The sequence below is a fragment of the Parus major genome, chromosome 6, assembly GCF_001522545.3.
Source record: "Parus major isolate Abel chromosome 6, Parus_major1.1, whole genome shotgun sequence".
In the NCBI taxonomy this organism is placed as follows: Eukaryota; Metazoa; Chordata; class Aves; order Passeriformes; family Paridae; genus Parus; species Parus major.
The window spans coordinates 10,734,272-10,760,430 of NC_031775.1; the positions used below are offsets into that span (position 1 = coordinate 10,734,272).

At 40.9% G+C, this 26,159-nt stretch overlaps 2 protein-coding genes across 3 annotated transcripts in view; one reads left to right on the forward strand and one right to left on the reverse strand.

Moving 5' to 3' along the window:
• Nucleotides 1–6: 6 nt before the first annotated feature.
• On the forward strand, nt 7–20,398 carry AP3M1 (adaptor related protein complex 3 subunit mu 1). The gene is made up of 9 exons (XM_015632848.3): nt 7–54; nt 8,477–8,752; nt 9,778–9,949; nt 12,257–12,394; nt 14,365–14,450; nt 14,804–14,937; nt 15,634–15,841; nt 17,196–17,340; nt 18,633–20,398. The coding sequence occupies exons 2-9, from the start codon at nt 8,480–8,482 to the stop codon at nt 18,731–18,733; spliced, it is 1,257 nt and encodes a 418-aa protein (XP_015488334.1). The 5' UTR covers nt 7–54; nt 8,477–8,479; the 3' UTR covers nt 18,734–20,398.
• Nucleotides 20,399–21,605: 1,207 nt separating this feature from the next.
• VCL (vinculin) overlaps nt 21,606–26,159 on the reverse strand; it is a 58,251-nt gene continuing 53,697 nt past the window's right edge. For both annotated transcript variants that reach the window (XM_015632844.1, XM_015632847.2), the window contains 3 exons: nt 25,581–25,784; nt 24,816–24,920; nt 21,606–24,139 (listed from right to left, as the gene is read on the reverse strand). In XM_015632844.1, the coding sequence (XP_015488330.1) occupies nt 23,993–24,139; nt 24,816–24,920; nt 25,581–25,784 (456 nt within the window). In that variant the 3' untranslated portion in view covers nt 21,606–23,992. The remainder of the gene's footprint in view (nt 24,140–24,815; nt 24,921–25,580; nt 25,785–26,159) is intronic.

Genomic DNA, 26,159 nt, shown 5'->3' on the forward strand with positions numbered 1-26,159 from the left:
CGCCATCTTGGCCGCTGCCCCGGGAGCGGGACGGGCCGTGCCGGGCCGGGGGAGGTACGTGAGGCGCGGGGGGCCCGGGCCGTGAGGGAGTGGGGCGGCGCTGCCCTTGCTCGGGAGGACGGGATCCTTGCCAGGCGGGAGCCGCCCGTGCTCGGTCCCGGCCGTGCTGGTTGGTCAGAGTCGGGCAGGGGCTACATCCCCGCCAGCGGCGATACCGGGAGGCTGCCCGGCAAATCCGAGACTTTCCGTTTTACCCGCCTCCGTTTCCGTTCTTCGGTGCCCATTTAAATACAAAATCATTGCCGTGATTTAATAAACCCCCGCCTTCCCCTCCCGTTCCGTTGTTCTTGGCTCTGGCGGAGATGCGGAACCGCCCGGCGGACAGTGAGCAGGGTCGGGTCAGAGCCCCGTAGCGGCGGATCTGCACCGCACACGCTCCATGATGAGGCGCAGGGATGAGGGGGATTGTGCACCGGGAGGGCATTTACTGTGCGCGTCAGGGCAGACAGCACAGGGCCTGCCGGAGGGGCGGTGTGGGAGCTGCCGCTGGCGGCAGAGCCCGCAGCAAGGCCAGGCCGGGAGGGGCAGGGCGGGTGGGGAGCGGCGCCGGCTCACCTGGGTCGATCTTTAACAGCATTGCTGCAGCCATGGTGTTTCTGCTCGTGCTGTACATGCTAGAGGCCCTGTGAGTGCGGATCTGCATAAAATGTGCTGGGAATAAACCCGTTATCATCCACCAGTATGCACTGCACATCGCTCCTGCCCTGCTCAGTACCCAGCGGTAACCGAGTAGAGGTTGTCGCTTCTTTTCTTTTGTTTAAGTTCAAATCTGCTTTGAATTAGTGATGCACTTACCATCTTTTCAGTATGATGAATGGTTCATATCCATTAAGTGTTAATCAAACTGGAGGAATAGCGTCACTATTCAATGTAGCTTTGCTATAACCAACCAGGCAAAAAATCATACTTGAATGATGAAAATTAGTGTTCATAGCAGGCAAACTGCAGTATGGGAGAGGAAAAGGTATTTTGCAAGAAAAGCAAAACCAAGTTCTGTTAGTCTTGCAAGAGGTAAAATGACGGAAACAATGTTTTACAAAGGAACTGACTAGGCCAACCATGAGAATGATTGTGCTGTGGCAGTTGCCACCAGGTTTGAATCATACATAGCTTCTCATTCATGTATTAAAGAAAAAAAGAAGAGGAAATAACTGAATGATATTTCTCTGTAAAAACTGTTGCACCAATGTTGGGAGCTAACTCAAAAACAGAAGCAAACTTGGGGGGGGGGGGGAAGGGACAAAAAGATTTTATACTGCCTTTGTGCACATATCTGAAAATTCTTTGCAAATGGGAAATCAAACTTGAAGAATACTCCGTGCCCTCTCACGTTTGATTTTCCTGGTTTTGTTCAGAAATTAAATTTTCTCTTATGCAAGACAGCTATGCACCAGCTAAGTCCCAGTTATTCTCTCATATAAAGGTACCCTTACATGAAGAATCTTTAATAAAAACCTTGTCATGGGGATTCAGAAAAGAGAAATTGTACTCCTTGAGGTAGAGAAATCTGAACAGCAGGAGACAAATGGTAGCTGTACTTCATGGCTTAAACAATGTCAAGAAACCAAATTAAAATTTGTTTAAAATGTTAAGTTCCTTCCTCTTATATCCCCTTAATTTTTCCCCAACTTACAGCTTCACATATAACTTAAAAAAAATAATACAGCTAAGATAGGTTAAATCTTGTTTATGCTTATTTAATGTAATGTATGAAAGGCAGTCTTTTAACAGAAGCTTCTTAGAATAGGAGTGTTCATGAGACTCATTCATACAGGTTAAAAGAATTAGTGCTGCTTTGCTCTGTCCTCTTGAAGGAGAAGGAAGGTACAAGTATTTATATTCCTTCTTTGTGCCCTCTCCCTATGGACTGGTTGGACCAGAGTGCGCACACATTAGGAAGGGCTGACATGCACACTGCTGGCTCTGATGGAATGTTTCAGTAGTGCATGGCTCTCTGGCACTGTGCTTGTCCTTTCTGGAACCTTGAGTACCTCTTCAAAGAGAGCCTGTGAAAGAGAGTAGTGTAAAGCTGGTAGCACTGTTGCTCCAGCCTTTCAGACTTACTGGAGAACTGAATTGGGAGAGTGTGGTGGAAAACATCTTCACAAAGAGTTACTGAGTTGGGGCTTTGATATCCTATGATTGAATCCTGCTGCCTTGTCCATTCAGCATTTCTCATGGTTTGGCTGGAATATGAGCCCAATTATCAGTGTTTTCCTGAAAATCCTATGGGCAGTAAATATTTGATGTGATACTCACTTTATCTATGTCCATTTGGCCCTATCTGTCTATTCAGTACTGCTTTCAGAGAGTGAATTTCTTAAGTCATCCCTTAGTAGTCCTAAAGCTACTGATTCAGATGTAAGTTGTGTTCAAAATGTCCCATTTCCATGTAATATATTATTAGCAATGAATTTTTAATTACTTCGGTGTAGGTTTTTTCTTGAGAAACTCTTGATTTTCCAGCTTTTAAAGGAAAGCTTTCTATTCTTGCAGGTCCCAAAGGGAACTGCAGTTATTCAAGATCTAATATTGTTTGCTTATTCAGAATCTAATATTGTTCTGTTGACAAGAGATGGAACTCTCTTGCCAGCAGTTAGGAGATTTATACGGGAACTAAATTCAAAAGAGGCACCATGCAAGTGTATTATTGGAAAGCTCATCAAACAGTAGATGAGATGCTGCACAAATTCTCATGCAGGCTGTAATTGCTACTAGTGAAAGCACAGAGGAAGTTGCAAATTTTGTTATGGATACCAGACACTGATTTAAGACAACTTCAGAGTATTCTCAAAGGACTATTTCCTTTTAAAAACAACTTCAGAAAGTTACTAAGAGTGTTTTAAATGAGAGCAAAGATAAATAAATATATGCTGAACATCTGGGAAGCAAAGCATTTAGTCTTTTATAGGGATGATCTTCCTGATAAAATATGTCTGAGTAGTTGCACAGACATAAGCACTTCATGGTGTTGAGTAGATATGAAATTTTCCTTGACTAACTGAGGGAGACAACAAGCAGTTCTTAAAAAAGGTTGCAAAAATTATTTTACTTTGATGTGCAGATACCTAAGCTGTGGGCATCTTGCATATAAAAAGAGTCATGACACTTGAGCAGCATCATGAAGACACACAAACAATAATAGGGGCATTAAAAAAACTGTGAAATTACAGAACATTCATGTTTTAGTATTGTTTGAAACTTACAGATTTATCAACTTGAATCACAGCTACTAATGATGTGTCAGGTTGGTCCTGCCAATTATACAGTATTGAAGAGCTGCCATGTTGGCTGTCTTGAAAGTGTTGTGCAGGTGTTTAATGGGACTTCTCTTTATTAGGTTTTCTTGTCTGAAAGCTAGTGAACAGGGTTGGGGAGGTCAGGAATACATTTGTAGCACATTTTGAATTTATAGGAAAAAGCTAAAGTACTGACTAGCTAATTGTGGCAACTAGCTTTACAATAGAAATAGAACTGCCTATTTTAGCTTATTTCTTCAGATTAAGCATTTGATTACTTTCCATTCACTAGAAGTTCATTTCTACAATTTCTACAATTACACAGCAGAGACTCAGGCAGTCTCCCCTCACTAATCCTTCCACCCCTCAGAGCAGTTATGCCAAATTCAGAGTACATTGAAGCTATGGAATACTTTCCTAGTGATGATCCTATTTGGGGCTATTTTCAGTAATTAGTACTAGCTGTAAAGGGCATTGCAGAGGTCAGTGATAAAGTCCTCACTTCGTGGTTTCAGAGCTTTGAATGGAACTCAGCTCACTGTTACAGAAAAGCAGCTGTTGACAGTATTTCTGTATTAATTACATTTCAGAGTACTTAATTGTAGCTAAGGACAAGAATGTGCAATCAGTCTTTTTTCCCATGTTCACAGCCTCTCTTGCCAGTGAGCTCCACTTTTGTCTTGTGAGCCTGCTGTGACTTTAGTCCAGATGTTTCTGTGCCAAGAATTTGAAAATCAGTAACATTGCAAAGCCAGATTTAGTCAAAAGAAAAGTTAGAGACATGGGAACAGCTCATTGAAGGCGTCTTAGTTAAAATATGTTTTTCTTCTGTATGGACTTCAGAGTCTGATAGGATGGAAATGACTGAGAAGAATAATGTGGAATTTTGCATGTCAGAGGAAGGATGGGAAGTCCTTGCAAAGAAGCTGCAAAACTGCAAGGCTGCTTGTTGCTGCAGAGCCTGTAAGGTGCCTTGCAGTCAGGCAGTAACAGGAAAGGCTGTCAGTCTACTGAAAATAAGCTTGAACAGTTTGCTTTGGCCTAGATGCAAATAATGACCCACGTACACCTTCAGTCTGCTCTTAGGTAAGCCTAAAAGCCAAGAAATGGAAGGCACATCCTTTAGAATAGTCCTAGGAACACCTTCAGTACCTTACATAGAATGGTTTTATGCTGACATCTCAAAGTGGTCTCTGCTGGCACTTCTTCATGGAGAAGAGTCTTGTGATTCCTGAATTCTGGTGATGTACTTTTCCTACTGTTTGTTAAAGCTTAGGAACTTTGTTTCAAGACCTTTACCTTCAAAGTGCTGCAGCTCTTAACACACTTAGCTGCTGGCCTACTGGTGTGAGGAATTTTAATGTTATTGGATTGATTTCTTATGTTCAGCATTTGTCAATCTTTTTTGCTTTTCACATCTTATGTTCTGATGAGACAAGAAAGTCACATACTGAGAAATTAATTCAGGGATCTCTACATGTCTGAAATGAAATCTGGCACTCAAAACCAGAGTAACAAGAATATATCTTCAGTATTTAGAGCAATGTAAGTAATTTTTGTTAAATAATAGTTTATATATCCTATATTGATATTTTTGTAGTGTTACCAGTTCTAGGATATTCAACATGAAATCCATCTTTAATCACCTGATGCCAATTGCTTGACAGTGTATGGGATAAATCAAATTACTTAGTCTTGTGTATAATAGACTGATGTCCCTACTTCTGTAAGAGCATCTTTAGTCAGCACTGGGAAACGTACCCAAGTGAGCTGCCCCTTGACTGACAGGGTAGGGTTTGTGCCTCTGGGGCTGCCTGCTCTGCACTTAGGCTGCAAGGAGAGAGCTTCAGTTTTCCAGAGCACTTCAAATTAGCAGCAAATTAGCATACTACTAAAACTTGTGAAGGAAGAAAGGAGTATGTGAGAGGATTTGAAGGGAAGTCTTATGCCTGAAGCAGAATATGTATCATGGGAAATTCTGTAATCCCTGTCTTCCTACTTAGAAGATAGGGTAGGCAGCCAGGTGGGATTTTACTGCTCAGTTTCCGTAGGTACTACAAAGCTGTCATCTGCCAAGCGCAGTCCCCTGCATCGTTTTGCTACTCCAGTTCACTACGAGGCCACACAAACACACCTATGGACACAGCTGGCACCTAGGCAGCTTGGGGCAGATGAGTAAAGGAAGGGCAGTGGCCAAGTGCTTCCTCTGTTTCCGGCTATCCACACCCTCCCTTGACTGCATATCAAGCCATGGTCTAATATCCTAAGTGGAACTTAGGGCAAAAGAAAGGGCCCTGCTATTACAGTCATTTGGTGCACCAGGAGCTTGCTGTGATTGTGTGGTCTGCTGCACAGCTGCACTTGTTAAAAGCATATTGTGACAAATGCAGCCATTTCTGATCTGTAGATGAATAGAATCTGGATGAATGTTAACAGAAGAACAACTGCTGTGGCTTACAAACACTGTTACACGTCTGATAATCTTTGTCAGAGTATCACTGGAAGCTGCCTGCTGTCCAACATAGCTCCTCCAGAGCGGGCTGTGGATCAGCTCCTCTGGAAGTAAAGCCCTACCAGTGCTGCTTGTACTGGATTCTCAGATGCAGCTTTGTGTGCATTTAATAGGAAATGGGTCTGATATTTGTTAACAGATAAGCTATTGTATCGATTTAAAAATGTACGGAGATCTGTTCTAAGCTTTATAGCTGAGCACCTTTATATGTGTGGGCAGCCATGGTGTCGAACAATACTGACATTCAGTGGTTGATTATACTTGCCACCGTTGTGTGACTGTCCAGGAGATTTTGGAAGGCTTTAATGTTCAGTGCTGGCTGAATTCAGAACATGTTTACTTGAACTGGATTAAAGCAATTGTGTCAAGGCTCCTTTATAAAAATGCTGTGCTCACAGTATTAAAATTGTCTGGTTTTCTTAACAAACTAAATTAGAGATTAACTTGGTTCAGGAGAGAGATAGTAGAAACATGAAATAACACTTTGTACCTTTGTTTCCTTTCCCACTTTTAAGCAAATTTGCAATCACAGTTTCTAGAAGAACTTCCTTTACATTCCATATTGGCTTAGATTAATATTTTTGTCCACCTTTTAACTGTTGGTCTTTTTTTGTCGGCTACCAAAGACAGCATGCTCTTGGCAGGAGGCATCTGAGACCTGGCATGGCCTCAGTGAAGATGAGCACATTGCTGTCATGCATGTGAAGGAGCAGCTGGAGTTTAGAATTTGGAAAGCTGGATCTTGGCTCTCTTCCCACATCTGCTGACTTAGGTGGAGGGAAATAGCATGCTGACAACCTTCTTGAGCTGTCCTTTTTTGCTGTCTTTGATGAGCTTTAGAAGACATACTTTTGTTTTGTTAAAATCTGGAGGGCTAGATTTTCATTGTTACAAGTGTATTGGTAGATGAGCTAGTACTCTGGGTAGTTTAGACTGACACACAGCAACACAAGTTCACTCTGGGTGGAGCTAAGTGCTTATTCCAGTATTTTGGAATGAGATTTAGTCATACAGTGTTTGGACTCATTAAAATCTCTGTAGGACTGGGCCATCTGCATCTAGATGCTTCCATGCTATCTTTACATTAGCATGCCAGAGTTAACAGAGAAGGAGCAAATTTTATCTGCATTTTAGGACAAGATCCTGGCCAAACATGGTAAAATTATTGAAACCTATGACAGGTTTTTGGTAGGTGTGTTTGGCTTCTCTTGGACATGCAGAGTTGATGGTGGCCTTCCTGTTTCAAGGTGTGGACACCCAGTAATTGTCTGGTCTCTTTGCAATCACATTTGAATTCCCCAAAAGCTAACTTTCAATCCTGGATCTCCATTGCTATCATATGCCCATTTCCACCACATGCCCTATGTCAGTTCTAGCACTCCCTGGCAGTGTAATAACTTGCATTAGGAAGCTGATCTGACCAGCAGCTCCTTTTGCTGGGTCAGTTTCTGGCTGGACCATTTCCCTAATGTAGATAATTGCAGAGCCACAGACATTACTCAAATCAATACCTGAGAGGCAAAAGGGATGGAATCCAGTGCCAGGGGCAGCTTCTTCAGGTACTGATAAATTTATGCTTGACATGGGGTAGCAGGTTAACTTCACCTTGAGAAGCCACTGTTGGGGTTGCAGTTTGGTTTGTTCTCCAAGCCCAAGTTCTAACTGGAACTTTTTATAAGAGGATCATTATGCTGCAGGTCAGCCAAAGCATTGTATCTGTCTCATGTAATGGCTGAAGAGATAAACTGAAGTCTGCTAGAATTTGTGTCCACTGTAGATGGAGAGATAATAGTCTATTCATTTTATCAGCTACTTAGTTCACTTACTATTGCACTGAAAGTTGAGAAATAGACTTGGAATTATTTTTTTTAATAGGCACATAAGCCTCTTGCCCCATGAATAAAATGAAGGATCAGTGGCTGAGGCATGTTACTTGTAAATCTTTAAAGAGATAAGAAAAAAGTTACATTCCTTACCTGCAGTTCATACTCCCCTTTTACATAAGTGAGTTTTTAAGTGAAAAACATTTTATGTAAACATATTTAATGTATGACAAACACATTTGAGGCAATTTTATTCATTAAATCAGATTTAAATGGCTAGTTTTGTGTACCACTAATGAATTCCAACCCTTTACCCAAGTCCAGCTTGGCATAGATTATAAAACTAATCTGCCAGCAAGTAAAAAGCACTTTTCTAGTTCAACAGCTGAAAGCTGACAAGCTAAAGAGCTATATCTTTAAGACAGAGCAATTCTAAGGTATGTGAGCCACTTCCAGGCCAAGTATACTGCCATAGGAAACTTTCTGTATGAGTAACTTACATCGGCAAACACATTTGAGTGAGTGCCAGCTCATGGGAGTCAGCTTTTCTTTAAGAAATAAATTACAAATAGGTTGAAAGCTGAAAACAAGGGTGCTTTCTTCATGCTTGCATTGTGATATACGTTAGCAACTTAATCCAGTGGCAAATATTTTTTTGGTGGAATGTTCTTCTAAATAAAGAAAATGGAATTCTGAGAAAAGCAACAAAGTAGATCTTTTTCTTAAAATTTCAGTGCATGTTAATAAAGAGTAACCGTCATAAGAAAGGGAATCTGGGTTAAGAAATGTCAGTCCACATATCCTTTTGTTTATTTTAACTTCTTTTAATGTGTTTCCAACAGAAAATGATCCACAGCCTGTTTCTTATAAACTGTTCTGGTGATATATTCTTGGAGAAGCACTGGAAGAGCGTTGTGAGCCAATCTGTGTGCGATTATTTCTTTGAAGCTCAGGAGAAAGCAATTGATGTTGAGAATGTGCCTCCTGTCATTTCAACTCCACACCACTACCTCATCAGCATTTATCGGGATAAAATCTTCTTTGTGTCTGTAATACAGACAGAAGTGCCACCCCTCTTCGTAATTGAATTTCTGCACCGAGTAGCAGATACTTTCCAGGTCTGTCACCATTCAATGATTGTAAAATTCAGTGTCTGAAGGGGACCTATGGGGAAGCCAAAGAGAGATTCGTTGTCAGGAGCTATAGTGATAGGACAAGGAGAAATGAGTACAAACTGAAAGAGGGGAAAATTAAGCTAGATGTTAGGAAAAAAGTCTGTACTGTGAGGGTGGTAAAATAATGAATGGAACAGGTTGACTGGAGAGGCTATGGATGCCCTGACTGTGGCAGTGGTCAGGGCCAGGTTGGATGGGGCTTTGAGCAACCTGATCTAATGGGAGGTGTCATGCCCATGGCAGGGGGGTGCTGGGACCACCCCTTAACATTCTGTGATTCTGTGATTCTAAAACACCTTCATAGGTGGTTTTTTTGTATAAACTTCTTTAAGAGAAAGGTAATAAACCCTTCTGTCAGTGATTTCTCTGTCTGTGATTTTTAAGTCAAGCACAGGTTTATAGAGTACAAAGGAAAAAGAGGTTTATTTTGTACATTCACAGGCACCAGAACCCAAATCCCACTTTGTAAATACTGGGGTTTTTTTCTGTAAGCTTTTGTACTGTTCATGTTATGTAGATGGGAAGAAGGAGCATGTAGTTGGGCAGCATGCATTCTGTAGTGAGGAAAGGGCTGCAAAGAATTCACTTCTCAGCCAATTTCACAGATACTGTATATAAAGGAAATGCTGTGAAGATTGAGCACTGCCAGAAGATAGTATCTTTATTTTACAAGAGTCTTGTAACTGAAGTTGTGTTAATGTTCACACATGGAAAGACCTTGGTAACATAAATAGTACTACACTACATTACATTATTTCCCTGTTCCTGCTTGTATTTATTTTCAGTTCAATGATAAATATAGCATTAATAATAGGATGCCATCAGACTATAGAAATAGTCAGTTTAGGCACTAAAATGCCTTCATATATTGGAGGGTTTCTGTAAGAAAAAAACAAACAAACTTCCTTTTGCAAAGCATTCTAACAGAAATAAAAATCCTCTCTTTTGTAATCTCTGAATTTGTTTAGGATTACTTCGGCGAATGTTCTGAGACGGCAATTAAGGACAATGTAGTAATTGTGTATGAACTTCTAGAAGAAATGCTAGACAATGGTTTTCCACTGGCAACAGAATCTAACATACTGAAGGAGCTGATTAAGCCTCCCACAATTTTGCGCTCTGTTGTCAACTCCATCACAGGTATGAAAAAATGTAATTTCAGCAATGACAACTGTTTAAAAAGAAAGCCCTATCAATCCTTGTAGCTAAAAAAAAAATATATATTGGTGTGAACAGGTTACACACTGTCCTACCACTTCTCATCAATAGGAGTTGAATAAAAACAACTGCCTCCTTATTTGCAGTTTATGCCTGGCCCCTTTGCTGTCCTTGGAGGCACTGCCTGGTTCAGCCACAGCTGCTGAAGTCCCTCAGGAAAAGCAGCTCCTAACACAGTCAGGACATACTGGAGACAGGTGCTCTGGGATTGGTACAGAGCTCACCCCAAGCCTTGAATAACTGAGGGGCACTGGAGAAGGTTAAGCATTTTGTAAGAAATCCTTATAGGAAGGTATATAATAGATACCTAATAAATCCTTGACGGGTGGGAACAGATAGCAAGAAGGGGAGCAAATAGCCTGTCCTCATCCTCCACCCTGCCCCCACCACCGAGCAGCACATGGATTCATATGGATTTGATTTCGCAACTGATTTCAGGCTGTTGTAAATGGGTCTGTCTTGCAGTGATGAAGCCAAATGTCTGTCAGCTGAGCTGGTGGAATCTGCTTGTCTGGCAAGCGGGTGCAAGGGAGGTGAGCCATGAGGTGTCACACGGGGGCAGAGAGATGCGAGACGGTCGCCTGTACATTGTGTTAGAGAAGGGGAGTAGTTGGGCTGCAGGGCCACACACATAATACTCAGAGGAGCTGGTCTTTAAGGTAGTAGATATGGTTTAGTCTTTGAGTATAAATCTCATCAGTTTTAATTTCTGTTATTTAGATTTTAGTTAGGTTTTTTAAATGTGGATTGGGATGCTAGTATTTACACTTAGGAAAAATATTACATTAATGGACTAGATGGACCTCTGTAAGGAGAATTAAGACTCCTGAAGCCAAGGGTTGCAGCATCAAATCCTCTTGTTTTATCTAAAGCCTTATTAAAATTCCCTAGGAGCCTAAAGCGCCTGCCCAAGGCAGCCTGCATCTTGTCACTGTCAACAGCTGAGCGTGTGGAAATAGCAGCCTAAGAGGTCTCTTATCTACCTGGCCTGGCAGCACTGCTACACCCTGCAAGGCTGCTGAGGGACAGACACAGCAACTGCTCCTCTTCAGAGATGCAGTGGGAGTGAGGAAATGGTTGTAACTCCTCCCCGCTGAGTTACAGCACATACAGGGGTGGACTTCAGGAAGGGGTTTTTTTGAGTAGCTACTTCTACTTGCTCAAAAGAATGAAATTTTCTGTTTTCTTCCTGCCAGGCTAGGGCCTGCCCAAGCAGGTTTTGTAGAAATGACACCTGCCACCAGCTTCTCAGTGAAGCTGTTCCACGTGGCAAGACACAGTACCGTGTTCATTGTGCTAAAGAGCACAAGTCAGCATGAGCTGTGGCCCTGTCCCAAGACCTACTTCTAGCAGAGGGAGCTGTTTCTAGTTGTTGGGATTCTGGCATCAGTCACCTAAGCCTCAGAAGTGATAAGATTTTTTTTTTTACCTTTTAAAGTATCATCAATTTACTTTATAACTAAATAGCTCAGGAAGCCTTCTTCTCATGCTGGATAGTATTGAGAACCAGGAGCCAAGGGTCGGGAGTAAGACAGGCAGGGACAGTGGCATCGTTGGTTGGGAGCCCAGAAGTTGAGGCAACAGGTCAGGGACAGAATCAGATGATAACAGGTCATGTACAGCTCAGTGATTGCCAGTAACATCCATCAGAATGGGGCAGGTCAAGCCAGAAAGTCCAGTCTGGGCCAGGGTCTGGATCAATTTGGCACATTGTCATGAACAGACATGGCTGTCATGTTGATGCAGGGTAGCTCATGGGTATCGAGGGTGAGAGCCTCAGCCCAGCACCAGCTCCAAGCAAAGATTGTAGGAGCCCTCCCTAAGGCTTCTTACACATCTTTCTTGCTAATGACTCTTACCTGTTAATCAGCCCTGAAGTCATCCAGCTAAAACTCTTAGGAGAAGGAGGAAGCAGGCTTAAGGCCCTCACAGGGAACTGTCATGTCTTGAATTAGTGATGAAATCCTCCACAAGATCTAGCCCCACATCTATTCCCACTCAAGCCTCTTGCTGACTTGAGCATTGTATTTTGCTGTGGAAGATGTAGTCTGAAAGCTGTTAAGTCTGGACACATGGCTCCAGTGCCTTCATGTCACCTTACGAATTGCAGGGGTCTAGGCTATAGCCTGCAGTTCTTGGGGGCAGGCCTTGACTTGATTTTTAATTCTGGCAGTTGAAACATTTCTTTTGTAATTACTTACTGATTTTGAGTTTCTTTTCATTTTTAAGGCAGTAGTAATGTGGGAGATACACTTCCCACTGGACAGTTATCCAACATTCCTTGGCGCAGAGCGGGAGTAAAATACACGAACAATGAAGCCTATTTTGATGTCATTGAAGAAATTGATGCGATTATAGACAAATCGGGTAAGATGCCTTTAATATTTGTTTCTTGAGTGTGTTTACATGTAGCTAATGATGTTTTAGAGAGAATACAGTCCAACCTTATTTTTTTGCATATGTTTTGTATGCATGCATTTATATCTTAGGTAGAAATATTCAATTTAAAATTATAGCTTAAATGCATTTCTTCAGTGTATCTTAAAATAGCAATATGCTCTGGGCTGCTTTGAGAACATCCACAAGAAGTATGTTTTCTGTTTGTCTATTGATTATCTCATAACAGGTAATAAATGGAAAAAAAAAAAGTAGTTGAAATGTGATAAGAAAATTATCTCTCATTGTTCCTGCCAACAATGTACTGTAGTCCTTGAAGGCCCTCAAGTGAGCAAGACAAAATCCTTCATTAGGTTTCCTCTGATAACAAAATAAACTTGGTGCAAAATAGTTGGACAGTATTGTTTTCCTTATATTTAAGCTGGAGCCAGATATTATGAAGCATAATAGTACTCCTTTCTTTTCTGTGAATGAAACTTATCATTTTCAAATACAGAAGTTTTTATTCTGAGATTTACTTTGAGGTGGAACCTGATAACTTGCATGCCAAGAAATAGGAAAAAAAAATATGCAAAAAGAATACTGCAACGCTGTGGGCAGGAACCTGCTGTTTTGTTCAGTATTGGGGCTAGCAGTTAGCAAGGGTGAAAACTGCAGGACACCCTTTTGTGGTGGTATGGGGCAGGGAGCAAACTTCTGATTATTCATTCAGTGCTACTGTTCTAGCAGTGCCAGTGTTGGTTTGGTTCTTTACAGCACTTCAGCAAATGCTTTGGCCACCGTTGAAGTGGATAGTCATAAATAGCTGTTGTGCAGCTCTTACTCTCCCTATCTTGAATCTAAAAGAAGGTGGCCCTTATAGGGCCCTTACAGAACATGCTGATGACTGTGTTACTGTCCCAGCTCCTTAGGATTCCCAGGAGTAGTGTGAGGGCTTAGTCTGAGAAGGTACAATCAAGACCATGGTCAACTTCTGTGTATTTCAGACCAGTGAAATAGACTGAATTGAATGCTCGGTGTGCACTGAGGGTTTAATTTCCTACTGAGGATCTGCTACAGTAGCCATAGCTACTCTTTTCTGCTCTGATCCCTTGGGGACTAGCAATGTAAGAACCCTTCTTTATAGCCTTCACTAGGACTAAGGTAGATAAGGTTGCTCCCCTTGAATAGGGAAATTACCTTATTTCATAGGGATATGGTCGACTGCTTTAACCTGAAACAAGATCTCTTCTTTTCAAACAAAGTATAAAGCCACCATTTCTCCTTCCCCTTGCCTAGATAAGCCAGTTCCTACCTATCTTCTAAAATTACCTTTGCATGTGGAGCTAATTAATTAGTCCAGAGTCCTGCTTATACCTTTCTGTTCTGAGAGGGTATTTAATTTCCTAGGTAAAATGCTTAGTACTCTTGCTTTGAGGTTTGGGGCTTTTTGCTATAGATTTATTTAAGATGAATATGAGTATTTCATTTCACTGTTAAACAACCTTTACTTGTGAAAGCCAAGATTAGCTGGAGCTTTATAGCACCAACTTACTGCATTTTAACATTGACTGTTTTGATGTGCTTCAACTTCCCTGCACCACTAGACAACTTGTTAGTTTTCTGGAGACGGGGGACAGGGATGAAGGAAAAGATTCAGAGCTGGTGTGTTAGGAAATTCTTATTTGCTTATTGCTGACAACCAGTTGAAGCACATCCAGTACAAGTCCTGTGTAACAGCTGGCACAAGTATAATTAACCAATTTGGGACAGGCTGTTTGCTCTGGCTCATGTACTTTAGCAAGCTGCCCAGGACACAGGTAACTGGAATGACCTTTCCTAGCTGGGCTTGGCATGTTGTTGAGTGTTGTGCAAATGTCATCTGTGCCCTCTAGCTGCACTTCACCACATCTGTTAGGCCTTTAATAATGTTAAGTCAAGTGTCTTGTTTTTCCCTGCAGGTTCCACAGTCTTTGCAGAAATCCAAGGTGTTATTGATTCGTGTATAAAGCTCTCAGGAATGCCAGATCTTTCTCTGTCTTTCATGGTAAATTCAGCCTATATTTGGGAATCTTAATTGCTCAGGATTTATTTTTCTTAGTGATCAGAGTTAAACAACTTTAGGATAAGTATTTCATATATTACACATATGAAAAGTAACGAGTTTTGCATTATATTGTAGAAGCTGCATTGTAGTTGGAATTGCTTTTGTCTGTACATAAAAATACCCTCACAAGAACTGCTGTACTGGGTCAGATCAGAAATCCATCTAGCTCAGTTAGACGTCTCTGATAGTGGCTACTCAGAGTCTCAGAAATGGGAATTGGGCAGAGTTCAGTAGCTAGCTCAACCTGCTAGTACTTGATGAGATTTCACGTACCATTTTGCCACTCCTTCCAGAACCCACGGCTGCTGGATGATGTCAGCTTCCACCCATGTATTCGGTTCAAACGCTGGGAGTCCGAGAGAGTCCTTTCGTTTATTCCTCCCGATGGCAATTTCAGACTGATCTCCTACCGCGTCAGTTCCCAGAAGTACGTTTCCATTCACGCTCCTTCTCCAGCTACACTCCCTGCTGCTTTCCACCTGAGTAACGGCACATTCCTCCTTCTTAGGGGGGGAATTTGCATTGTTCTGAAATGTGTGTGCTCAGGTTTTGTCTCATCTGTTGCTCTGTCCCCACTAAAAGAAGATAACCATTTTTCAGTGACCTGCAGATACTCGGCAATAATTTTTCAGTGGAGTAAATCACACATGACAGAGATACAGGGCTGTTCAGTTCTAGTAACTGTTGTTGGTGTTAGATGTTTTATGGGTAAGTCTCTGTGTACGTGGAGGACTCTGAGCTTCATGAAGAGAGTAAAGCAAAAAAAGTCCAAACTGCAGATATTTGTAAACTAATGCCTAATCTGACTGGTGGGTCTTCTGAGATTTGAATCAGTGAGATTACTTAAAAAAACAAAACAAAAGACAACACAGATGAAGAGAGAATAGGACAAGGTATTTGGAAGAAAATGAAGAAATTATTTTTTCCTGTGCTTCTCTGCTGATAGAATCATTTCAGCAATGATGCTGAAGAGCAGAGCATCACTGAATTTATCACTTCTGAAACAAACCACTTCTCACTTGAACACCTACCAGAAATGCAAGAGGTATTTATGAGAAAGTGCTTTAATTTCTCAAGCAGAGAAATAGCCAGGATGCATTCAGCTACTGTCTTCTCTTTTCAGCTTGGTGGCAATTCCTGTATATGTGAAGCACATGATCAGCTTTAAGGAAAATACTTCTTCAGGAAGATTCGATGTTACCATTGGACCAAAACAGAATATGGGAAAAACAGTAGAAGGAGTTGTCATGACAGTTCACATGCCAAAGGCTGTACTTAACATGAACCTCACTGCTACACAAGGCAGCTATACATTTGACCCAGTTACTAAAGTAAGTCTTTAATTTTTATTTATTTAAATATTGAAGATGGCATTACTACAAGTCACCCATGCTCCAGAATACTGGAACAATGTTCCACACTTGGCAGAAAACTCTGTTCAGCATACATTTATGAATTTAAAATTTACCTTTAAAATCTGCTTTTTCAAACTTAGATACACTCCAGCTCTGATTTCTGACTTTGTCAGTATCCCTTTCCTTCCCATCCTCTCTTTTCACCCTGCTCTTTCACCCACTAATATCTTTCCTTAGTGGATGCAGCAGTATTTTGCTGATAGTTTTAGCCATGATATATTTTGCAATATATGCAAAATATGTAAAAACATATTTTTCTGAAGAAAATGCACTAGCCTTTAAAATGGGTAGACAGAAAAACTGGGAGCAGGAGATGAAAAAAATTTCTTCCGAAAGATCTACCTGAAGACACACAGGAAAATAAAGTGTCTGAAAAAACATGTCTTGGGCTCCTGACTCCTTGCCCTTGAGTTGGGGTTTGAGACCTGAATTTCATAAAGCTCCTGAAGCCTTTTAGTACTGAGGAGCCATTTTGCTGAAAAGCAGTTTGAGCCAAACCATTCTGCTGGCTCTAATACCCTGCTCTGAGCTTTCTGCTGCCCTTGGAATATCTCAGCAGCAATTCATTAAAATTGTTAGGGAAAGTTCTCCAAGTAGCATTTTGTTTCAAAAACAATAGACCCTGATCTTTTTAAAAGAAAAGCACCAACAAAAAAACTTAAGGTGTGCTTTTCTCTCTGCAGAAATAAATTTTACTGTGTTTTTATCAAGAGTTGGGATAACTAGGTGGATTGAAACTGCAAAATTTTTAAAGCATAGAGAATTGAGGTTTTTCTGCATTTATGAGTTCATGATAAGAGCAAACAAATCACTTCTTGTGGGTGAGTAAAGGGCCTGCTTGGTTCTACATTTTTCCAATGAATGTAAGAATCAATGGCAAACATGTGAGCCTTGAGAAAGTTAGTCTGGCTTAGACATCTTTGGTCCAGTACCTTGCTCCTACCCTCCTCATTCTTGTGTTTAAGTTTCTGTGGTCTTTGTGCTCGTTACTGTCTTGGCTTCATGGATCCAGCTGACCCCAACAGACATCAGGGTCAATTATCCTTAGCAAAGGGAAGACAGTTTTCTCAGTGCACAGACCCACAATGACAGGGTGAAAAAAAGATCCCCTACCTGCAGGAGCCCTCTCCCTGCCAGTGAGGTAATGCTCAGGGCTCCCAGGCTGTACCCAGGTCTGTACCCAGCCTGCAAACTAAAAGCTGGACGTGAACTTGACCTCATGGGTTGTTTCCTAGAATGCTACTGCTACTATTCTCTCCTTCCTGACAAGGTGCTAACATGGGATGTGGGCAAAATTACCCCTCAAAAGCTACCAAATCTGAAGGGCATAGTGAACCTGCAGTCTGGAGCCCCCAAGCCAGAGGAGAACCCAAGTTTAAATATCCAGTTTAAGATACAACAGCTTGCAATTTCAGGTGAGTGGGGAGGGGCAGGGGGTATTACATGAAATTGATGCTGGCAGAACAAGTTGGTGTGGAAATGAAGTGGGAAACTGTTAATCATTTAATTGGAGATGAACATCTGAAGTCAGCTTGGTCCAAAATGGCAAGTCTGATTTACCCAAACCTGACAGTTACCCTTTGCTGGGAATTGTGAATTCCCAATTGCTTTGCTCAAGAAAGACTGTGAGAAGTATACAGAATAATTGAATTTTTCTTTGTTGACTAGTGCATTAAACATGCAAACGTATCCTTTAGTGAAGATTGATGAATGATGATTTAGTGTGCTGCTCCCAACTTGCTTTAGCCTTGTACCACTAAAGCTCTTTCTAGTGGTCATAAAAATGCATTAATTTTGAAGAATGCTCTTCTTATTCTTTCCTTCTGGAGGTGGTTAGTTTTCCATCTTTGAAACAATCTGCAAGTGAAAGCAGAATGAAGTCTATAGGGTAAGTGCAAGAGTAAATTTAAAGCAGACAAGGCCTCAGTCTTCAAACACTTAAATCAAGTGAGTTGTCCCTGTGTAAAATGCATCTCCAAGCAAGCTTTGCAGGATCAAGGCTCTAAGAGTTCAAGAACTCACATTCAGAGAGGAGGTGGAGGAGGATGACTGACAGCAGTTGATAAGAGTTTGTGGTAGTACATGTGGTACCTTTCTGGAAAGGCACCAGGCTACGGTCCTTTTGGCCCATAGACTTTTTGGAGTAAATAACTGTATTCCTGTTTAAGAACAGAATCCTGCAGCTTCCTCTTGAACTAGTTTAAATCTAGCAAGATAGAGCTGGTCCAGTGGCTGGACACCAAAGATAAAGGACCTGTGAGAAAGCACAGAACAACCTGAAGATGTAGGTAATTAATAGCTACTGGCCTTCCTCAAGGAATAGTAGAGGGATTGCTAGTTCTTGCAATTATGACTTGAACTGAAAAGAATTCTGAAACTTGTCCTTTGCTTCATCTCCATGATTGGAAAGAAGTGCAGTGTACAGGAGCTGTGGAAGATAGACTTGGTTCTTCCATAGTTCATCTCTTGGAAAGAGGTTATTGGCTTATGGAGTAGAAGAGAAACGTGTTGCCCTGCCAAGACAGCTATGATTAGGTGACAAGAATGTTCTCATATGCTGCTTCAAACCAGATGAACTTGTGAAAGAAAGGAAAATGAGCTTCCTAACCAATCCTAATGTGCTTCAAGACAGCTGGATTTCTAATCAGACTGCTGTGATTCCTAGTGTTCTGCTTTTAACTTTGTACTTGTCTCTGTCTTTTTTCAGGACTGAAAGTGAATCGTCTAGACATGTATGGAGAAAAATACAAGCCTTTTAAAGGTGTCAAATATATTACAAAAGCAGGAAAATTCCAAGTCAGGACATGAGAAGATGCTAAGAGGAAATTCCCCTTAAAAAAACTTGACTGCTTAGTGACTTATGTTGGTTAGGTGCCAATTAATTAATAGACACTGATTAGTTTGGGATCAAAGCATTTGTGCACAGCAGCTCTTAGTAAGAAAGCATAGCTTAGTTTTTCTTAATATGCTTTAAAATAAGGTACTTTTTTTCTATTACACTTACACTCTTTTTTTACTGAATTGTTGTGCTGTTGAATAATTTGATATGGGCAACCCACAAAATGTTGCAAACACTACACTGCCAGGCAGATACCAAAGCCCTGAGGTCAAGCACATTCTGAAGGCCAGACAGGCCACTGGAGAAGTCTTCTGGTGGCATGTTTTGCTGCTGCAGCTGCCTGCAGAGAAAGCTCAGTTCTACCCACAGCCAGCTGCAAGCTGGCATTCCACAAAGCAGCACATAATCCTTTCAGAAATAGAGAGGGGCAGGGGTCCCCCCAGGGCCTGGGACATTGCAAGTGTCACTCCTGAAAAAGCTTCTGATGAAGTAAAAAATAATTTCTATGTTGTTTACAAGAAATCGCCTTTCTTAAGAAGCATTTGCCTTAATCAGCTTTCATTTCTGCCATCTGCAGATGAGCTGATAAAAATAACATCCTGCATTAAATCTGGGAGGTGATTGTTGCTTCAGTAATCCACTTTCTTTCCATTCAATCTCATCATTCAATCATCCCCACCATTTTTTTTAAGAATACAGTTGCAGAGAGTAAGATCTATTTTTTATGTGAAGCCTTTGCTTTGATTTAGATGTTCCACTTGTTAGAAGTGGATGCCACCAGATCTGTGCAGTGTGTACCTTCGAGCGTAGCTTTTTAGATAGCACAATAGAAGTGTTAAGTGTATTTAATGATTGTGTGCTTTAATGTTCTGAAATAAAGGGAACTCTACTGCAGATATGTCTCACCTTATGAAATGCTCATGCTTTTGTAAACAATTCATGATGCTCTTAAGCAGGAGCCATCTGATAGACTATTAAACAATGACTGTTTGCTACATCTTTACTGAATTTGATCACTGTGCAGCTGCTTAGAGTTTTAAAGGGCTGTTAGGAGCATGACAGGTAATGTCCCTTTCACAGTTCTTATTTTTGAATGGAGGACAACTATTTACTTATGATATTTCAAAGACTAAACACTCAGAGCAAAGCTGACTGAGCTTCTTGTTATAGACCAACAAAAACATCTCTCTAAACCACTACATACTCCAGAGTAGCTCTCAGGTTCCATACCATGCATTTGGTCAGTATTAATTAAGGGTGGGATACCGGAGACCCTCTGTTTCTGTTTGGTTTACAAATTGATGAGTAGGTTCTAGCTTTGCTTCAGATGGAGAGCAGGAACCAAACTCACTCAGTAGTCAAAATTTCACATGATCACAAGAAGTGATCCAGTCTGCAAAGAAGAGGGGAAATCCATCTGAACCCTGGGAGCAAATCAGTAAGGAAAGAAATGAGCATACAATCTCTGTTTGTAACTTTGGTAATAATATGATTAGGGTAAACTTGGCCATAAACAACCATTTTGAATTTCTAGAATTACAGTAGATAAAACAGCACTATGAAGAATCAGCATCTAATAAGATTTTCCATTTGTGTAGACACAACCCTGGTAATTAAAAGCTACCGACTTTCTAGTCTGCCTTTTTCAATTCATCCATTAGTTCAACACTCATCCTACTTCCACTCTGTGTTTTGGCAAATGGCATCCTTCAGTTAATGTAAGTGTAGAAGAAATCTTGTATTCAGAGGCAACTGGTAACATCCCAAGCTGATGTCTGAGCAGCTGGAGCTGCTCTCTGCATTAGCAGCCTTTCAGAGCTGACACCCTTCCTGAGCTAGCACATAAAGAAGTGTCAGCTCCAGTCCTGACCCCAGCACTGCCTCCTGCCTGTGAGTGAACAAGCCCCACCTGCTCCAGGATCTCGGCTACCAGGGAGGCTCACACAAAAGTGCAGGGGAAAGCCCAGCTCATCACAACTCACTGTCAGCAAGAACTGCACGCCCCAGTAGGAAACCAGTCTGGGCATGGAGCTGTGTTTTGTCAAGGAAGTGGTTGCAAGTGTGTGAGGCCAATACGTTTTCTTGTACATACACTGGTTCCTTCTGTGTCTCCAAACACAGGAAGCTCAACTACAGAAGGGGGCCTGTGTTTCTGTTCTGTTTAGAAAATAAAAGAGTACCAGCACCTCTCTGAAGAGTAGATACTATGGAATCAGAGGATATCCTTAGCAAGGAATTACACTGCCAACTTCTGATCTCCCCTTCTCATGTACAGCTCTGGGTGTACTGACAAAGGTGGCTGTCAGAGTCTCATCTTTCAGATATGGAGAGAACTATGTGAACAATACAAAACTCTGAATTTTATCAATTATTACTAAATACCAGATGCCCTTTGGCACTCTGGGGCTATGTTTTGTCCTACAGTACCGATGGACATTGGTTCCACCAAGTCAGAACATTGTGTGCTGGTAGAAATTTTTAGCAAGGAAAAATGTTTAGAAGACATTCTTACAGTGACAGAGTGAAGGAAATAAAGCAGTACTGTCATATTAATCACCCTTGCATTTAATTTGAGAAGTAAAATTCACATTTACAAGATGCTGGTCAGAGTAGCAATTCTTCCCTTCCTAACTGAACACAGCTTCCAGTAAGTTTTTTTAATTACTAGTTTAACAGGCACAAAAGACAAAAAAAAAACCTGTTTAATCTTCTACTGTTGAAGAAATTTTGCATTTGCTTTCTGTTCAGAACATGTAGAAACAACTATTCTTTTGGTTTAGCTTTTTGCTGCTCTTGTTGCAGCATCATCCACCGCTGTTATCATTAACATGCAGAAGCTGATATTTGTACAAATGCATTTTTATTGTTTTAACAGAACCAAAGAAAGGTTGAAAACATTAGACTATACAATACATTTTGGTTTATAAACAAAGTTTTATAGTGGTAAAACATTTCTAAGTGACATTCATGGTCTTGTTCAAATTTTTGCTGCACTTGAGGTCTGAAGACCAATAGTGTTCAAAAATGCAGTAATTGCATAAGATGGACAAGTATCTCGGCTTCTATAAACAGTTCGAGAACTTAGAGCGAACATTCCAGAATAATATCAAAGGCAACCATGATTCATTACTCTCCTGCAAACATTCCTCAATAAACAAAAAGTGATCTTTGGCATAAACAATTAAAGGCATTAGTAATATTGCATTAATATCATTCAAGCAACTAAACAGTGATGCTAAAATAATAATAATTTTTAAAAATCTCATAGAGAAGCCTGGATGGGAGAAGCAGGATGAGGGGATGTGAGGAGCATTGAAAAGCGGTACAGGAAGACTATTTAGAAAATCCCTTTAAAATAATCCCTACATATTCAGTGTTATGTACTATTAAATAGAAATTACTACATTAAAATTATGTTAAAGATCTGATAGAAACCCACCAAATGCATCTAGGTTAAGGCTCTGGCACCCCTTCCTTCCTCTTCCTGTTGCAGATAACTGCAAGAAGAGAGTACTAAGGAAAGATCCTAAGTACCAAATATTTCATAATACCCAGACACAAGGAGCAAATTCAAGACGAACACACGCCTTCTCTTGCTGAGGTCAGTTTGAGACAGTTGTATTATCAACAGTTTGACTTCCCTTTTTAGATAACAGTGCAATGAAGGGGTGGAGGGGAAAGGTCCAAGCATAGAGTAACTGTTGCAGGCAGGTAGAGGACAGCTGACTGTGCTGTCTCTCTTCGAGCTGTTAAGACTGAAGTTTTTCCCCAAGGACACTTCTGTTCAAGGTGGTTTGATCGTGCAACAATTATCAGCAAATTAAGAGGGTGTTACGAGGTCAGTGCTGATTTGGGCAAAAGTCTGCAAGTATTCCTTGCAAATGTAGAACTCATTCTCAAACAAGTTTTCCTTTCTATAGGGCAATTAAATGAATGTTATAAGAAGGCATATTCAGTTATGGAAGGATAAAATATCACAAGTGTATTTTAGTAAGGGGAGGGAGTAGGGGGTTTTTACTGTTGTCATTTTGTTTGGGACTTTTTTTAAAGACACAGTAACACTTTATTCAATTCACTTGAGAAAAAGGTTTTGAGACTCTAAACTCCACAAGCAGTAAAAATAATGAGGTATGTGCAGCATTAGGAACCACCATTTGCTGGTAGCCGCCAGCTTACCTAAAGAGGGTTTCACATCCCTGCAGAGCTCAGGTATCAAAAAGCTTATGCATTGTTGGAAAGAAGAGCAATGAGGCTAAAGGTATTTTTAAACTGAATATCTTTTCACCTTGAGTGGCTGAAATAACATTAGATGGAGGGAAGAGGGAAATAAGAATAATTGCATGTGCTCATTTGGTTTTCAAAAAGAAAAAGCCAGCATGTGGCATTTTCTGGTCGTGGACACGCAGCTAAGTTAAGAGAATGAGGATTTTTCAGCTCAATACATTGCTGAATTGAGCAAGGAAAGCGGTTCCATGATTTAAGGTCTCCAACCATAAGGCTCAAGCTGTCAACAGTGTGCCACTATCATCATCTGCAAAACCTTTCAGTACAGTACGAGAGTTCTGGAATGCCTAACTACAGGGTGACAGGAGGGGGACAGAGACAGCTCCAGTTTCTGTTAAAGTATTGTTGCTAGGCAAGAATCAAAAGCAAAAAAAAACACCACATTTCAGACATGGAATTATAATCCTCAGTTTACAACTGTTCTGCTGCCCCACCTTCCCTCTTTTAATCAAAAACCCTGCACCTTCCATCATTTCTGCATGGTTTTAGAATAGCCAGATAAAATCCTGTTGAGAAGTTGAATGTTTGTGTATCAATGATTGTCCCTAAAAAAACTTCCAAGTAACCAAGTGTCCTAAATTCTCAAGACAAGCTTAAAGTGAGGTCCATGTTTTATATCATCACATGGAAACTACTGGAATATACAGTGCATAAATGAAATGTGTTTCTGGGAGTAGAGAATTCACTAAAAGAATCTTGGAAAAAAAAAAAATTTAAATTATAAGAACTGTCTACTGTTGGCAGAAAATTAGAGGTGTTGGATATCAAACATGTTCCAAAGACATTTGAAATGCATTATAATTCATACCCTTAGAATGGGGCATTAGCATAAGCTAATCTTAAGTTCATGTATACAGCACCTTTTGCTGTTAATATATCTCTTCTGTTTCCAAAAAAAAGGCATTTTTTTTTGTTACAGAAAGCAATACTAACGTGGCAAGTATTTACTGATACCATGGGGTCTTTCTGACCCAGCGAAGAGTGAATCCAGCATCTGTTCTTATCTTAATGGATGCTGCTTCAGCTTCTCTCACAGTTTCCTTCACAGACTGCATGAGATTCTGGGCATTATGAACCAACATCTCAGTTGCCTGTCAAGAAAAAGAATTCCCAATATATCAGTAAACATCATGATTAGAGCAGTAGCACGTAAAGTCTGCACAAAGACTCCCAGTACAAATATAGTAAGTCCACTGCCTGAAACTATGAAAATCTAAGTGAAGTAACTGTCTCTGGGAACCAGCAAGTGTTATCCTGACAAAAAACAAAACTTTCCCGCTCCTCACCATCTACTTGTGCAAAATCTGAATACAATCTTAATGTCACTAAGTAGAATAACCTCTCTTGGAAGCCAAAGCTGCGGGATTCCTGCTGAAAAGACGCATTTGGAAGGTAACTGAGCTGCAGGGGACTCGAGATGTTGGAAAATAAACATTTCCCCTGGAATCCACGCGAGGGCGCCCCTGCCCCTCCCAGGTCCAGCCTGCAGCGTCTGCGGGCGAGTCCTTGCCTCGGCTTTTTACTGGGCAAAGCAGGAGATGAACAAGTTATTCATCACAAAATTGGAACCCGAGTAGCTTTTTGGCTTGTTCCTCTATTGAGCTGTAGCGTTTGAGCCAGAAACCAAGGTGCTGTTCCAAAGTTATCTTCCCTAAATTGCTGAGACGTGCTTCAATATCAAGTTCCCAGAGCACATCTGATAGAACACGTTCTATATTTGTCCCCATAGAACAATTCCATGCTACCATCAGTCTTTACACCTCTTACCTGTTCTGACTCTTCATCACTGATATTAGTTCTGCCCAGCATGGTAGCTTTGACAGTGGAGAGAATTTTCAGCTGTGTACTGATGGTTGGGATTCGCTCACAGACCTAAGTAACAAGGGATAAAACCCATTTTATATTGTAAATTGAACTAATACACTATGCATCCAGTTTTTTCAGATAAACTTTTTTATTTTCTTTTACTATTAGAAAATGAATGAGCACAGAGGTGATCCTATAACCTTCAAGACTATCTGATAAATATTGGTAGGATATTTTAATCTTATTTTACTTGTTTTGGGAATATTTGGGATAGAGCCAACATTTTTCTATTCTTCCTGACACTCCGCATATGTCTGCTTGGTTAGGAATAGCATGATACATATATATATATACACATATACATATATATATATGTATATTTATCTGAGATTGAAAAAAACTTAGAATTATTGCATTTCTGGTACTATTCTTTGATGCAAAGGAATGAGTGAATGAAATACAAAACAATACAGACTTAAGACAGGTCAGTATTTGTAGCACAGTATTTTTTCCTAAAGTTCTTTCTTTAAAAAGATTCTAACTTGACAGAATATATATTGACATAAATATATATATACTCCCAGGGATCTAAAAACACAGGCCTTGACAAAACTTTACAAGCCAAGAGAAGATATCCATGATTTACTGGCACAACTCCTGTGCTCGCTCCCGCTGAGAGAGGCACAGCAAAAGCAGCGTTTGAGGCATTCCCAGTTCCCTCGTTACCTGCAGGAGGTTTGTCCTGATGCGCTTGTCCGTGCACTGCTTTGCCACCTCCTTGGCGAGCCGGGTGACCTCGTCGGACGCCTTGGCGATGTCCTTGGCGCACTGGATGAGGGCGCGCTTGTTGCCGCTGCCGCCCCTGACCAGGCGCGACATCTCGGCCATGAGCAGCGCCATGCGCTTCGCCGCCGCGATGATGTCGTTGCCCTGCACGGAACAACACGGTCACCGCTGCTGCCAGCGCGCTGGCAAGGCACGCTCAGCGGCACTGCACGCTTGGGTAGAAACACTCAAAGAAGTTAAGGATGGAAGGACCACTTGTGAACACAGGAGAGGTTTCTTCAAGGAACAGGGAAGATCTGTACTGACTACATGTTTCTGACCTTTTTTTTTCTTAACACTCGGGGGAAAAAAGCTCACCTCAAAACTGAAAAAGAAGTTGTAAAGTGTTAGTTTGTCCATGGAATGAGTTACTGCTCTGATGACTAGATTTTAGGATAAAGCATGTTATTAGCATTCAAAATTCCAGATTTTCCCCAAAAAAAGAGTTCTTTTAAAGTTTAAAAATATGTGCTAAACAAC

What these genes read in the sequence shown, in the direction of transcription:
- AP3M1 (XM_015632848.3), top strand. Translation starts at nt 8,480, where the DNA reads ATGATCCACAGCCTGTTTCTTATAAACTGTTCTGGTGATATATTCTTG. An exon ending in TGCGATTATAGACAAATCGG is followed by an intron (nt 12,395 to 14,364) that starts GTAAGATGCCTT and finishes TTTTCCCTGCAG; the next exon opens with GTTCCACAGTCTTTGCAGAA. An exon ending in ATCTTTCTCTGTCTTTCATG is followed by an intron (nt 14,451 to 14,803) that starts GTAAATTCAGCC and finishes CACTCCTTCCAG; the next exon opens with AACCCACGGCTGCTGGATGA.